At 40.8% G+C, this 13,272-nt stretch overlaps 1 protein-coding gene across 3 annotated transcripts; it reads left to right on the top strand.

The window, feature by feature from the left end:
• Positions 1-162: 162 nt before the first annotated feature.
• Positions 163-13,153, top strand: CCDC125 (coiled-coil domain containing 125). 3 transcript variants are annotated; one of them, XM_083404094.1, is made up of 12 exons: positions 163-262; positions 2,996-3,390; positions 5,093-5,151; positions 5,568-5,654; positions 6,031-6,108; positions 7,257-7,342; positions 7,440-7,522; positions 8,506-8,621; positions 9,251-9,358; positions 10,751-10,925; positions 12,251-12,384; positions 12,490-13,153. In XM_083404094.1, the coding sequence occupies exons 2-12, from the start codon at positions 3,090-3,092 to the stop codon at positions 12,829-12,831; spliced, it is 1,569 nt and encodes a 522-aa protein (XP_083260220.1). In that variant the 5' UTR covers positions 163-262; positions 2,996-3,089; the 3' UTR covers positions 12,832-13,153. The 3 variants fall into 3 exon arrangements, with proteins under 3 accessions (XP_083260220.1, XP_083260221.1, XP_083260222.1); XM_083404095.1 differs by having other exon boundaries at positions 185-262; positions 3,051-3,390; XM_083404096.1 differs by having other exon boundaries at positions 200-262; positions 3,114-3,390.
• The last annotated feature ends 119 nt before the right edge of the window (positions 13,154-13,272 follow it).

Below are 13,272 nucleotides of genomic sequence, written 5' to 3'. Positions count from 1 at the left end.
GCTGCAACGGCGCAGAGGTTTGTGGGCGGCACCTTAAAAAACTAATGGGCCAGTTAGATTGATCTTTACAACAAGCTTTTTCTATTACCGTGCCCACTCTGCAGGTTCCTCCTCTAGCTGCGGGGAAGGGAGGGCTAGTTGGGGTAGGCGGGCAGGTGAAGCCCTGCCCCGGAGGGAGGCCGGGAGGAACAGAGGGACGGACCGGGAAGGGCGACGGCTGGACTGGAGGGAAGGAGGAAGCGCTGCTCGCCTCGCCGGCCAGGTGGGTCTGCGGCGGGCTTGGCTTGCGCGCGGAGGCCCGCAGCTCTGGAAAGCCCGGCCCCTCGGGAGAGGGAAAGGGGCGCCGAGCCGTGGGGCGTCGGGGTTCTGGAGGGAAACCCGGGAGGCTCGCGCTACGCGCTCTTTCGTGAAAGTGGAAATAAATAAAAAAAACTAAAAAATGGTCCAGTAGCACCTTAGTGACCAACTAAGTTTGTTCTGGGTATAGGCTTTCGTGTGCATGCACACTTCTTCGTAAAGCTTCGCGTTCTCTTTTTAGTCAGAATTCGCGTTGGCGGGAGCTGCGTGCGCTCGGCTCTGGCGCCCTCTGAGATTTTGCGTTGCCCACGGGGAGCTTTCCTTGCCGTTCTTTCCTGTACCTTTTAATATTGGTGACAAAGGGAGACCTTCAGCAGACCACAGTTTTGCCCTGTGTGGAGACGCATGTGATGCTCAAAGCTGCACCTGTTGAATGTTGGTTGGGCATGCAGATTTTTAAAGAAAAGTGGGGGGAAACAGAAGAGAAAGCCCTGCTTAAGGTGTTGTCATAATTGATAGATAAAATCACAGAGTTGGAAGGGATCCTGAGAATCATCTAGTCTAACCCCCTTCAACGCAGGAATATGCTGCTGTCCCTTAGGCAGGATTGAACACGCAACCTTGACATTGTTAGCATCACACTCTAGTCAACTGAGCTACCCATGAAAGAGATAATTAGAGGATAAGTTCTTTATTCTGGAAAGCCCTAAAATAAGGAAAGGGGGTCCATTGTATGATAAGGTGTGTTCTGTAATCTTGGGTCCATGCATTTTTGGCTTTTCTGCCAGCTACAACTGTACATAAATATGAAGAATCGTATAAATGTGTACATTATAAATATAAAATGCCTGTTGATGTACAGTTATGCAGCAATAAGGGGTGTTTTGCAATATTGGATCCACCATGGAATGTTAAGACATCAGGAAAAGTCAGACAATGGGTCCATCTAGCTCAACATTGTCTGCACTGATTGGGAGCAGTTCAGGATTTCAAACAAGCCTCTCTCCCAGCCCTACCTAGAGATGCTGAGGGTGAAGCCTGGGATCTTTTGCATGGAAAGCAGATGCTCTATCACTGAGCCCCAGCCACTTACCTGCTAGCTATATAAGTAAAGGTAAAGGTACCCCTGACCATTAGGTCCAGTCGCAGTCACCTCTGGGGTTGTGGTGCTCATCTTACTCTATAGGCTGAGGTAATGGGTGTTTGTCCATAGACAGCTTCCGGGTCATGTGGCCAGCATGACTAAGCCGCTTCTGGCGAACCAGAGCAGCACACAGAAACGCCGTTTACCTTCCCACCGGAGCGGTACCTATTTATCTACTTGCACTTCGTGCTTTTGAACTGCTAGGTTGGCAGGAGCAGGGACCGAGCAACGGGAGCTCACCCCGTCATAGGGATTTGAACCGCCGACCTTCTGATTGGCAAGCCCTAGGCTCTGTGGTTTATACCTGCAGATAAATATGCTTTGCTCATTGTGTACTTAATAAATATAAAATGCTTGTTGTTTCAAATATAAAACTAACTGTGTGGCATTCTAACTGTGTGGCATTCTAATGAGAAATGAGCAGTGCTTAATGCTTTTTGTTGATACAAGTGTGGTTCCGATAACCCTAAGGTTGCAGGTTTGATCCCCGTATGGGACAGCTGCATATTCCTGCACTGCAGGGGGTTGGATGATCCTCCAGGTCCCTTCCAACTCTACAATTCTCTGATTCTGTGATTCTATGTTTCTAGATTCAGGTGGTAGCCGTGTTGGTCTGAGGCACGCAAAATAAATTTTAAAAATTTAAAAATTGTCCAGTAGCACCTTAGAGACCAACTAAGACTACATGTTAACAAACTAGCTTCCTTCCCTGACACCCCAAATTAAGTGTGCCTACATTGTAAGCATTATGGAACAATGTATACACAATGTTACTCATGACCTTGATTCATACTGTGATATTAACATGGATGTGCAGAAGACAAGCTCTTCCTATCACTATTTATGCCTAAATCAGTCTCTAAAGGGTAGGTGAACAGAAGTTCCATTTTATTTTCTTAAAAACAAGCAGCACAAATTCAAAATGGTTTACTAAAGTTAAATGTCCATGTGCAAAAACAGCATAAGAAGACATTTTTAATGAAGAGAGGGTTTTCTATAAATGCTTCCTCTTAACATTATTTGCTAAAAAAAAAAAGGAGCCAAGTGTTAAGAATTCCTTGGTGAGCATGTTATAAATGGTTGGATTCTATTAAAGAGAACTAGGAAAGCAATAACATAGTGTAATATGCACGTCTCATACAAGAACTCAATTCCACATAGGTCTTGATGTGATTTTGCAGTTGTTGGATTGTAAGTTAAACAATGCTTTCTTTTTTATTACATTTTAAAGTAAACAAAGTGGCTGGGTGTGTTTATGGTCCTGCCAGCAAGGCATAAGATTACACTGATATGCTTTTAAGTTCTTGGAATCTTATTTTGTAGTTGTGCTTTGAAATCAGTACTAACAATACATGTGTTTAATTTGCAGGAAATGTTTCCTGTAATTAGTAATCTTTTCGACAAGAAGCATGGGTTATTTAGGAAAATCTTAATACAGTGTAAAAAAAACTATTTGCTGCTGTCTAGAGACGGGGGAAGTGACTGTTAAAGAAACTGAGACATCTTTAGTTTTGTTATAACATAATTATTCGTTTTTATTAATTTATTTTCCAGCACAACTTTCCCTGACGTGTTTGTGTTTAAACAAAGCTTTTGTATTTAAACAAAGGCACTGCTAGCTGGAAATAAGAAGCTATTTGTGTTGCCAATGAGTGAAGCAGTGTCATTGCAGAACAAACTGGGTATGACCTCAGAAGGTGAAGATGATGACATGGCATGTGGAGACTTGGGAAATGGACTCATTAGAAGGCAAAGTGATACGTATGAACCAGGTATGCCTAGAAGAGGTTCAGCAAGGAAAAGCTTCAGTCCGTTTATGCTGCCAAAAAAAGGAGAAGAATGTGATGCAACAGTTTTCCGTTGCTCAAGGTGTAACAGTTTGAATGACACGTCGGTCAAAAAAATGGGAATCAATGCATTTCGTAGCTGCAACCGACAAAACAGCTCTGGTAAGGTTTTAGTTCAATCCAAACTTTTGGACCATTTAGTATTCTTCATACAGCACGTAAATGTTGCTATTAAGATACTTAATTCATAAACATCTCCAGAAGCATATAAGTACCACAGAACAACAAATATAGAGCAGCAGGCGAAACAGTTTATTGTATCAGCTAAAATGCTGGTTTCAAATTTTCAGTTATACTGAGCATTTCACCTATAGGTGTTCAAAAACAAAAATAAGGAATGTAAGATATATGTATGATGGATAGTGTTGACCCAGTTGTGTGTGCTTAAGCATGTTGACTTAAACAGAAGCTATAATAACTGAATTCAAAATATTAGACCTTGCATCAGTTAAGACATACTGTTTTACGAGTTTTCCTGTAAAAAATGAGAGATTCCAGTGGATCACAAGAGAGGAGAGGAGGCAGTATTTAAGGCTTTATATAAGTTGTAAACAATGCTGTACAGGGGACTGGTGTATCAGTCAGCACACTAGGCGCTTATTTGTTGACTCAGCCATTTGGGTGCTAGGCTTCTAATGATGTAGCCCAGCTTGTAGATTCCAAGCATGAAAGAGATTAATGTAGTCTCATTTATCTCTGAGGCCGCAGTGTACAGTAGCGTCTCACTGTATTGTAACATGAGTGAGAGTCCATTTTGGGGAGGAAACTCATTTTTCAAATATTCAAAACAATAACTGGATGTTGCTGAGGAAATACAATTTCCTTCTCCCAGAAAACTATTGCTTCGAGCGCAAGTTGGAGTTCTGTATGGATTATGACTGTGCAAGTGTTGCAGGCAGTTATTTTGAAATTTGTCCTTCGAGTATTGCATTCCCCTGCCCCCCTCGTTCCTTTTTAAAAGAGGTCAGCTGCTCTCTGATGTTTCACTTTCTTGCTTTGCCTTTTGGTGAACTCCCCTCCCCACCTCAGTTTTACTTTTATTTTATTTTAAGGAATCTCCATTAGAGTGCATGTGTCCCAAGTTTTTATTTTGTTTATGCATTTCTTGAAACATAGTTCCACGCATGCATGGAGACATGGATGGCCCATCCTGTTTTGCCACCTGAGGTAAACTGGGAATTGCCGCCTCCTGCCCCATCTGCTGAATGGGCTCAGGCCTCACCACTTCTGCTGCTAGAACACTGCAGCTCTCACCAAAGTTGGTGGGAGCCAAGCTGTTCCACAAAGCGTTCTCTGCAAACCAGAATGCCTCCCTCTTGCCAGTGGGGTGTGTGTGTGTGTGTGTGTGTGTGTGTGTTCTGGAAGCAGTAGTGTGGACAGAGAGTCATCTCTTTTGTCTTCATTGCCTGAGTCGGGTGCCTTACTGCACCTCATGTGCTGGACAGCTCAGCATGGAGACAAACAAATGTGTGGTTAGCCATTAAATAAGTTAGCGTTGATTTAACTTTACCTTTTGATCTAAAGTTCTTTTGCATCCTTTCCCCCCCTCCGCCATTGGGAGATGCCCAATGTGGGTTTCTTCTCTCCTTCCAACAATCAGATGCTATTTCTTGAAACTTAAGAAGTGGTGTATTAAATGCTTATTACATAAAAGTTCAATGGGAGGGCAAATTACCAAACATAGTTTTGAGAAACAGCTGGTTTCAAGTTCTTTTTTTAATGTTTTAAATAAGCACTTAGAAATAAGCATGTCATCCTATTAGTTTCAAACCAGGATGCTTTTTTTTATTATGAATGCACACAGAAACTAACTCTGAGGCATCAAATGAAGAATTAATACAACACCTTCAAGAAGCTGAAGAGGTAAGTGCCTGTCTTGGTAAGACTTAATTTGGAACTTTATTTTTCTCACTAATAGGGTGTCCCTAGACCCAGAAGCAATAGAAAATATGGAGCAAGGTGTTGAGAGAGTAGTAGAAGTCCAGCTTCACCCATATTTGGAGGAAGTGGATTTTCTGGATCCATTTCGGTCTGGCTTTAGGCCTGGTTATGGCACTGAAGCCGCCTTGGTTGCCTTGGTTGATGTCTTAAGCAGGAGCCTCTCCTGCTGGCCAGGGAACCCTCCAGAACAGTGTGGGAGATGGTGTGGAGATGGGGCTGCAGCCTGAGGGAGAAATCCTTCCAATCACACAAGCGGGTGTACCATCTACACATAGCAGAAAGTCTCTGTATGATGCCCAATATTGTTGTTTACTCAACGTGACTTTATTCGTACCCAGGAAATAGAAGTTTTAAGAGTTGAATTGGAAGCATCTCAAAGACAACTTGAAGGCAAAGAGCAAGCACTAAAAATTCTGCAGAGCATGGTAACTTACTAATATATATGAATTTACATGAAATTTGTAACGTAGCATTTTTCAAATTGTACATGTACTGTTTTCAAATGAGACAGCTGTTCTTCACTGTTAATGGTTTTATTACTTAAGTTGGTGACAGGCTCCTTAATTGATGCAGAGGCAGTTTTAGGGTAGCATGACCAGTTCAGATGTACTGGGTTCTGCGCTGCAGGGGGCGCCATAACAGTGTTGTATGAGAGTGTGAGAGGCAGTGGGGAGCCTCTGAAATTTGAGAGCTCAAAGTTTGCCACTGATTGCTACATATGTTTTCACTTTTAGTATGATCTGCGAGACATAATATTATGCAAGACATAATAGTTCAGCTTTTAAAATTTTTATTTCTCAGGCAGTCCTGGATAAAGCCACTTGTCATACTAAAGCGGTATTTAAAAAAACAGAGCAGCAGAAGAGAGCTTTAGAAAAGGTAAGACTATACCTTATTCTTTCTCTGAAGAGGGGCAGAAATAGCTGAAATGTGTATGGGATTGCAGCCTTAAAGCAAAAATCCAAAACATACTTGATTTCAATGGACTAAGCATGCTTAAGACCTCAACCCTTACTGGGCAAATAGATCCATTGAACGCTGCAATTTACTTCTCAGTAAATATTTCATGGCGCTGCACTGCACATTTTTGTTGATTTGTCTTTTATTTATAATATTTTATTTAGTACAGTTGTAATAGTTTGCTGGAATACTTATTGGAAAAGATGTGTCTGGATAATTGGGAGATTTCAGAGCACAGACTTTTTATTCCATGGGAAGAACTGTTTGATTCTTCTCTTTTAGCGAGCACTGTGCCCACAGATTTTCAAGTTTTTCTCCACAATAGTGAAAACTAGAACATCGATTTTCACATTAATGCAGTAGACAGATTGCATGAATGTGTGGATACATAGAACATTCCTAGACATTTTGTCTTTCATCAGAGTTATCTAAAGTTGCTGACTCAGTATTTTTAGACAAACAATTGACTGCAATCCTAGATTTCATCAGGAAAAGTGAACAGGAGAGCACTAAGTCCACAGTTAGGGGTGTGTGGAATGTACTTACTGCCCAGCAGAACAGGCAAGCTGGCTTGTGGTTGGCTTTTTGAACCAGGTGATTGCTTGCAATAAATTACAGTGGTACCTCGGGTTAAGTACTTAATTCGTTCCAGAGGTCCGTTCTTAACCTGAAACTGTTTTTAACCTGAAGCACCACTTTAGCTAATGGGGCCTCCTGCTGCTGCTGTTGCCGCACCGCCGGAGCCCAATTTCTGTTCTTATCCTGAAGCAAAGTTCTTAACCTGAAGCACTATTTCTGGGTTAGCGGAGTGTGTAACCTGAAGCATATGTAACCTGAAGCGTATGTAACCCGAGGTACCACTGTATTTCAAAACATTGCCAGTTGTGCATTGGCTGCTTCTTGCCAAGTTAAGGCAAAATTATATGATCTTGGAGAATAAATCTGAGCATTGTGGTTATGGGATGTAGGAGGGAATTCGATCCATCTTTACTACACTAAGAGTATAATGTTCAAATGATGGAATATTGTCCTGCTTTCTTCTAATATTAACATTTTACTGTTTATAGGAAATAAATGTTCTACAGTGGGAAATAAAAATTAATCAGGAGAAATTCAAAAATACAGAAGAGTCTTGGGCAGAAAAATATGACAGGTATATATACCAAAGTGATACCTCAGTTTTGCAACATATAGAAGGATATGTTTGAGGTATGATTTTAAAACATGTCATTTGTTGCCATTGTCAACAGAATTTATTGTGAAAATGCTGCACTTAAGGAAACATTGAAATTGAAAACTGATGAAGTTAAAACATTAAAGTCTGAAAATGAATGTAAGTATGCTACACCTTTTTCAGTTCTTTGCCTTTTAAAGAAATTGTGTTTCTTACCTTCATCTTAGATGCAAAAAAGCAAAGACTAATCTTTTTTGAAAAGTGTACTGTGTTCAGTTTAACTTTCTATGATGCAGAATATATTAGTCCAATATTTATTGTTTTTAGCCAAAGGCCATTGCATTGTAACTCACAAAAGAAACAAGATATTCCAAGAGTAAGTTAAACCAATGTATTTTCAAAAATGCAAGTTGTTAAAACATATAATTGTAAAGTTTAGGCATAATGTCTTAGTCTTAAACTTTTGTTTGTACTCTTGAAAGGATTTGAACATCATGTCGCACTTAGAAGCATAAGGTTGAAATTATGCATTCATACCCACTGAATATACTGGAATTTAGGATTTTGCATGTTGCATTGATGAAGTAGCAATAAGATTAGCATCGTCATGTACTCACCTAGGTAGCCTAGGTTAGATGGCAAGCGGCTGAAAGTCACCTATTGAGCTTCATAGCTGAGAAAGGATTTGAACCTGAATCTCCCTAGTCCTAATCTGTCACTCTAAGACACTGCACCATCACTGGCTCTCAGTGTTTAATATTGCCACTGGCAACACTTATTGACACATAATTTCAGCATAGTTTAGTAAACCACAGCTTTGAACCTGCTTCAAATGCAGAATCTTCAGTCCATAATATATGAGATTATAAAACTAGTGCTTTGTAAAGAGCCTTTTCCTCCTTAGTGTGTGACCTCAACCAATTCCACAAAATCTGAGACTAGGGAAGCTTCCAACATAAACTTGTAGGTGAGCTTGAGCTCTTTGTTCAGAAATTAAGCTCCTTTATTTTGTGAATACCCCACAAGTTAGTAAATGAAGAATCAAACCCTATTAAATTTGAAAATTACGTGAGGATTTGAAGCAAAACAAGCTGATTGGAAATTTCACAAACTGTTTCCGTGCTCAATATTTAATTTTACAGTTTTGGAACAACAGCACTTGGAGATTCTCGCTGTCCTAGATGCAAAACAGCGGAAGATTGTTCAGGGGAACATGTCCCTTAGCAAGCGTGGTTTTACAGAGATAACAGGACTTGAGGTGTGTATATTAAAATTGCTTTGTTTGAGTCTTTTGCTGATTCCAGTTACTTTAAGAATGAAGTGGAAGGGCAGAGGCTTCAGTTCTTTCGGCTACTATTTTCCCTCCTCCATTTGGACTTGGGATCTTATCCACTTCATGAAATACCATTGCTCGCTCCCTCTTTCTTCCTAGACCAGTCTGCCCCAAGCTGATCTTCTACAACTTTTTTCGAGCTGTGAAATGGAGAAATTGAAAATAGAAAAGCCCAAGAGCTCATAATGATACTGATTTTAGTTACAGTAATGGAATGTTGGGGCTGGGTGGGGGATAGGTGAGAGGTGATTTTTCGTTGATCCCCACCTACACTACCTGAAAATCTTCCCATGAGAGTTGGAGGATACTCTGGAAGAAGGTGCATGAGGCAGAAGGGGAATCAGAGAAAATCGTCTCTACCTTTCATGAATGGGAGCTTCTATTAGATTGTAGTAACTTCTGGAAATGGAAGCAGTCCTTCTGTTCTAAAGGGCCGCTCTGGATCCAAGCCAGTAATATAACTTGTATGAAGATGTAGAAGTCTACCCTTATTCTGTGTTTTGTAAAATAATAATAATAATCGATAATGGAATGGTGTGCATTTGAATTTGAAGCTGGCAGTACTTGGAGCCTGCACTTGCAGTGGTCTTGAGGGAGAGCCATGCTCCTGTGCAAGAATGTCAGCAGCGACTCGAAAACAACTGCTTCAGCTCAAACAAGAGGTATTTATGCTTGGACTGAAAGTAACATTGTTGTCCCTTTTAATGAAGATGTGTAGAAGGCACTTGTCATGTGTGAAATTGTTCAAAATGATGCAAGCTTAAAAATACAGTGTTTAGGCAGCTGATATGTCAGTGCCTTTTCCTTTTTATGATGACAGATATCTAAAACTTGCATTATTATTATTATATATTATATGTGTATATGTATATGTATTAGCGGCCCAATGCATAAGAGTATATTTAGACAAGGGTAGCCTATGAAAACAAAATGGGATGGATCCAAAGATGGATCTTTCTTGCTCTAATGCAGGGGTCAGCAAACTTTTTCAGCAGGGGGCTGGTCCACTGTCTCTCAGACCTTGTGGGGGGCCGGACTATATTTTTTTTGGGGGGGGATGATGCAAGAGCACCACGAGCCCTGGTGGCTGCTTACCTGTGTCGTGCAAGCGGCAGGGGCTGGCGGCAGGGGCAGAGGCAGAAGGACAATGAGCAGAACGCAAAAGGGCTCTGGAGAGAGGCTGCTTAAAATGGCGGCTGCTCAAACGCTGCTGCTGCTGGCATCAACACAGCCCAGCCCCCTTCCTCCTCTAGGCAGGGAAGGGAGAAGCCAGGAGGAGGGAGGGAGGAGGCTGAGGTGCCGCCATGTGAGGGAGAGGGAAAGAACGTGCACGCTGGCGATCCACACAGCGATTCCCGGACCGTCCGAAGGCTGGATCCAGAAGGCAATTTGGCCTGATCTGGCCTGTGGGCCTTACTTTGCCTACCCATTCTCTAATGGAAGAAGTTTGTTCTGAATCAATGCCATTTTCTTGTAGGCACATCTCATTATCTTTGTGCAGCCCTCTTTAGGCTAAATGATGAAATCCATTCATGCAACTAGGAGAGGTTTGGTAGCCAATAATTATTTCTAGAAGTCTGTCTGTCTCTGCTTTCTTGGTTGCTGTTCCACACAGAGAAAAAGTCTGGGTGTGTTTGCTGCCTAAGCAGGAGGATTTTATAGGGAGCAGCAGTGGGTGAGACTTATTTTTGTAGCAACTCTAGTACTCTGACCATTGATTCTGCATCCTAGCACAAGGTGTAGCCCAGTTCCATGGTAAACAAAGAACAAAGTGCCTCCATGTGTGGACAGCCATTTTTATTATGGGGTTTGTTGTTAAATGTCAATCCTGTGGCAGAGTATACTAGAGGTTTTCCCAGTCAATTGTTAGAATTAAATTTTCTGGTCACCTAGTGACTGTGTGTGTGTGTATAGCTCTACTTCATTTGGGGAAGCAGTTGCCATACCAATGTACTGGGACAGAATGACTAAAAAAGCTCCAAAATGTGGATTCATTCACTCTTTTTTTGAACGTCATCTGAACCTTCTCTCAATCTTAAAAAACAACAACATAGTTTGAGCTTCTGAAGAAGAGTAAAGAAGAAGCATATATTATGGCAGATGCCTTCAGAATTGCATTTGAGCAGCAGCTGATGCGGAGGAGGGACCAGGCTCTGGGACTCGCACAGATGAATAAGATCTGCAGAAAAGACAAGAAACGATTCAACTGGAAAAACATAAAAGACGATGGTAATTTTCTCCATGTGCATGATTCTCAGTGGTACTGAAAGTAGCCCAGAATTTGCAGTTTTTGTTTTGTATAAAACCTATTCGAATAAACCTAAAACCTACTGTTTGACATCATGCATTTGGTGGCCGGAATTTCATAGTAGCTAACCATGCTGCATGCATACAGAGTAGCAAAGCAGTCCCTACCAAGAGAATTTAAGGCTGGTTCATGCATGTTAATTGCTTGATTACAGCTCATCTCATGAAGAGCAGTAGATCAATGAGCCATCACAGATAACATCATCAAAGAGAGAACTTTTATATATCACCTCAAAACACAATGGTCTTGTTCAAACATCACAGCCAAAGTTGAGGATATCTTAATTTGAAGCCTTCTGAATCTCACTTATTCATTATCTGTGAAAAGGTCTTTACAGGGAGACAGCTATGAAAAATTATGGAGTAATCTCTCCAAACTGGTGGTGGTGGTGTTAAATATGCTGGATTATGTCCAATAAAATAAATGTCAAGTTAAAAGACCATAGGAAGCATTTTTCTGGCACATGTATAATTTGCATGTGGTGATATTCAATATGATAAAAGCGTGATCTTATGATTGCAATCTGCTTTGAAAAATGAGTATTTTGAATGATGGGAGAGGATTCATCCACCAGTGAGTGAACTAAAGTAATAAACAGTTCGTTTCCTTTTTGGAGTTCATATAATTTTCGTCCAGTTTATTGCAATTTCTCCTCTCTCTTTCAAGCACCTGCATACATTTCTTCTCTTCTCACCCCTGTATTATTGCCTTTCTGGTGCTGATAGGACATTGGAGCTTAATAGTAGAGCAGGGTAGTCAACCTTTGGAGCGCCAATCATCCCTGGCCTTTGGTTTTGCCAAGTGGAATTAATGGGAGTCCGAGCCCAACAACGTTTGGAGGGCACCGCATTGGCTATCCCTGTAACAGACTATGAATAACTAATATAGAATGAGGATTCAAAACATGTTATCTAAGATCAGCATATTTGGGCCTTCATTACTAGCACTCCACTGTTCTCTGTTTATTCACTTTAACTGCAGAACATTTTGCTCTATTCTTTTTGTTCTATATGTGCTGGTTATTATTTTGTCTATTAAAAGTGTAGCAGTCACCACCAAAAAGCATGTGTACTTTTGGAAGCTGGATTATAGATGTAAGCCATTTATTTTCGTTTGGTAACAGCCTCAGTTTTCCAGTGGTATATTAGTTTTGGGCTTAATTTTATTTGGACTTTAAAAAGGTGGTTGTTGTTTAGAATGTCTCAAAGATCAGGACTTAAATGTGAATGTTATTTTTTCCCCCCAGGTGCTTTCACATTTCAAGGGAATAGGAAAAGCTTGGGGCGAAAGTTGATGGGCATGCTTGCTTCCAGCGCTGACAGCAAGAAAATAGAAGAATTGGATAATCCACAGGAAATCATTAGGATGCTGATAGACTTGGTTGGTAACTTGTATGGCTTCATAGAGGGCATCTTAATGGTGTTCTTTTATCTTTGTAAAAATAAATATACACTGTTTATTTTTATTTTTTATTGATTTCTACAGATGAATGATAAGGAGGAAGCTTTGGCCCATCAAAGAAAAGTTAGTTATATGCTTGCTCGTGCCCTGGAAGAGAAAGAAGATAGTCTGCAGCAAAATAAGGAAAGCAAATTTTCAGAAGAGCTTGCTCTTAGCAGTAATCAGTGCAAAGATGATTCAGAGCCCCCAAAGTCAGCTCTTCCTGTGTATTCGAGTTGCCAGACATGCGGTGCTCAAGATTGCTCCTGCTCTATTTCCCACACATCTCCCAGCAGAATGCTGAACTGTACGTCAAAAAATTCTTGTTCCCCAACACCTGAAGAAAATTATGTGCATTCAACAGAGGAAGCAGCTGATCAAAACTGATAATACTGACTGTTCTACAGGGGAGGGTAGAGCCTAGAAGGGGGCGGGGATGACAGAGGCAACACACCTCTTTAATGCTCAAGACTGATTTAAGTTTCATATGCGCTTGCATGGATGGGCTTTCAATTGACTTGCAGGTATCACTGTGATACATAGAAGTCAACATGCAGAAGTTATTGTGTGTCAACAGAGCCCCTGGTTTGGGCTGTAATTGTGTCATCATAATTCAGGGAACCTTTTTATTAGAGTGATTTTAAGCATTTTTCACCAATTAAAATAATTGCAAAAAAAACAACTGAATGTGTTTTATACACTTAATGTAGGTATTTGTAAATAGTTTGCTTGTACGTAATGCCTGTGTATTTTATGCTATGATGGAATTGGGGGCAGATGTATTTTTGAAAGCACTATTTCATGATCAAATGAACGAACTTCTATGCT

Source organism: Podarcis tiliguerta (genome assembly GCF_965153285.1).
Source record: "Podarcis tiliguerta genome assembly, chromosome: 11".
NCBI classification, from domain to species: Eukaryota; Metazoa; Chordata; class Lepidosauria; order Squamata; family Lacertidae; genus Podarcis; species Podarcis tiliguerta.
Note: the sequence above shows the minus strand (reverse complement) of the source record. Positions and strands in the feature narration are given on the sequence as shown.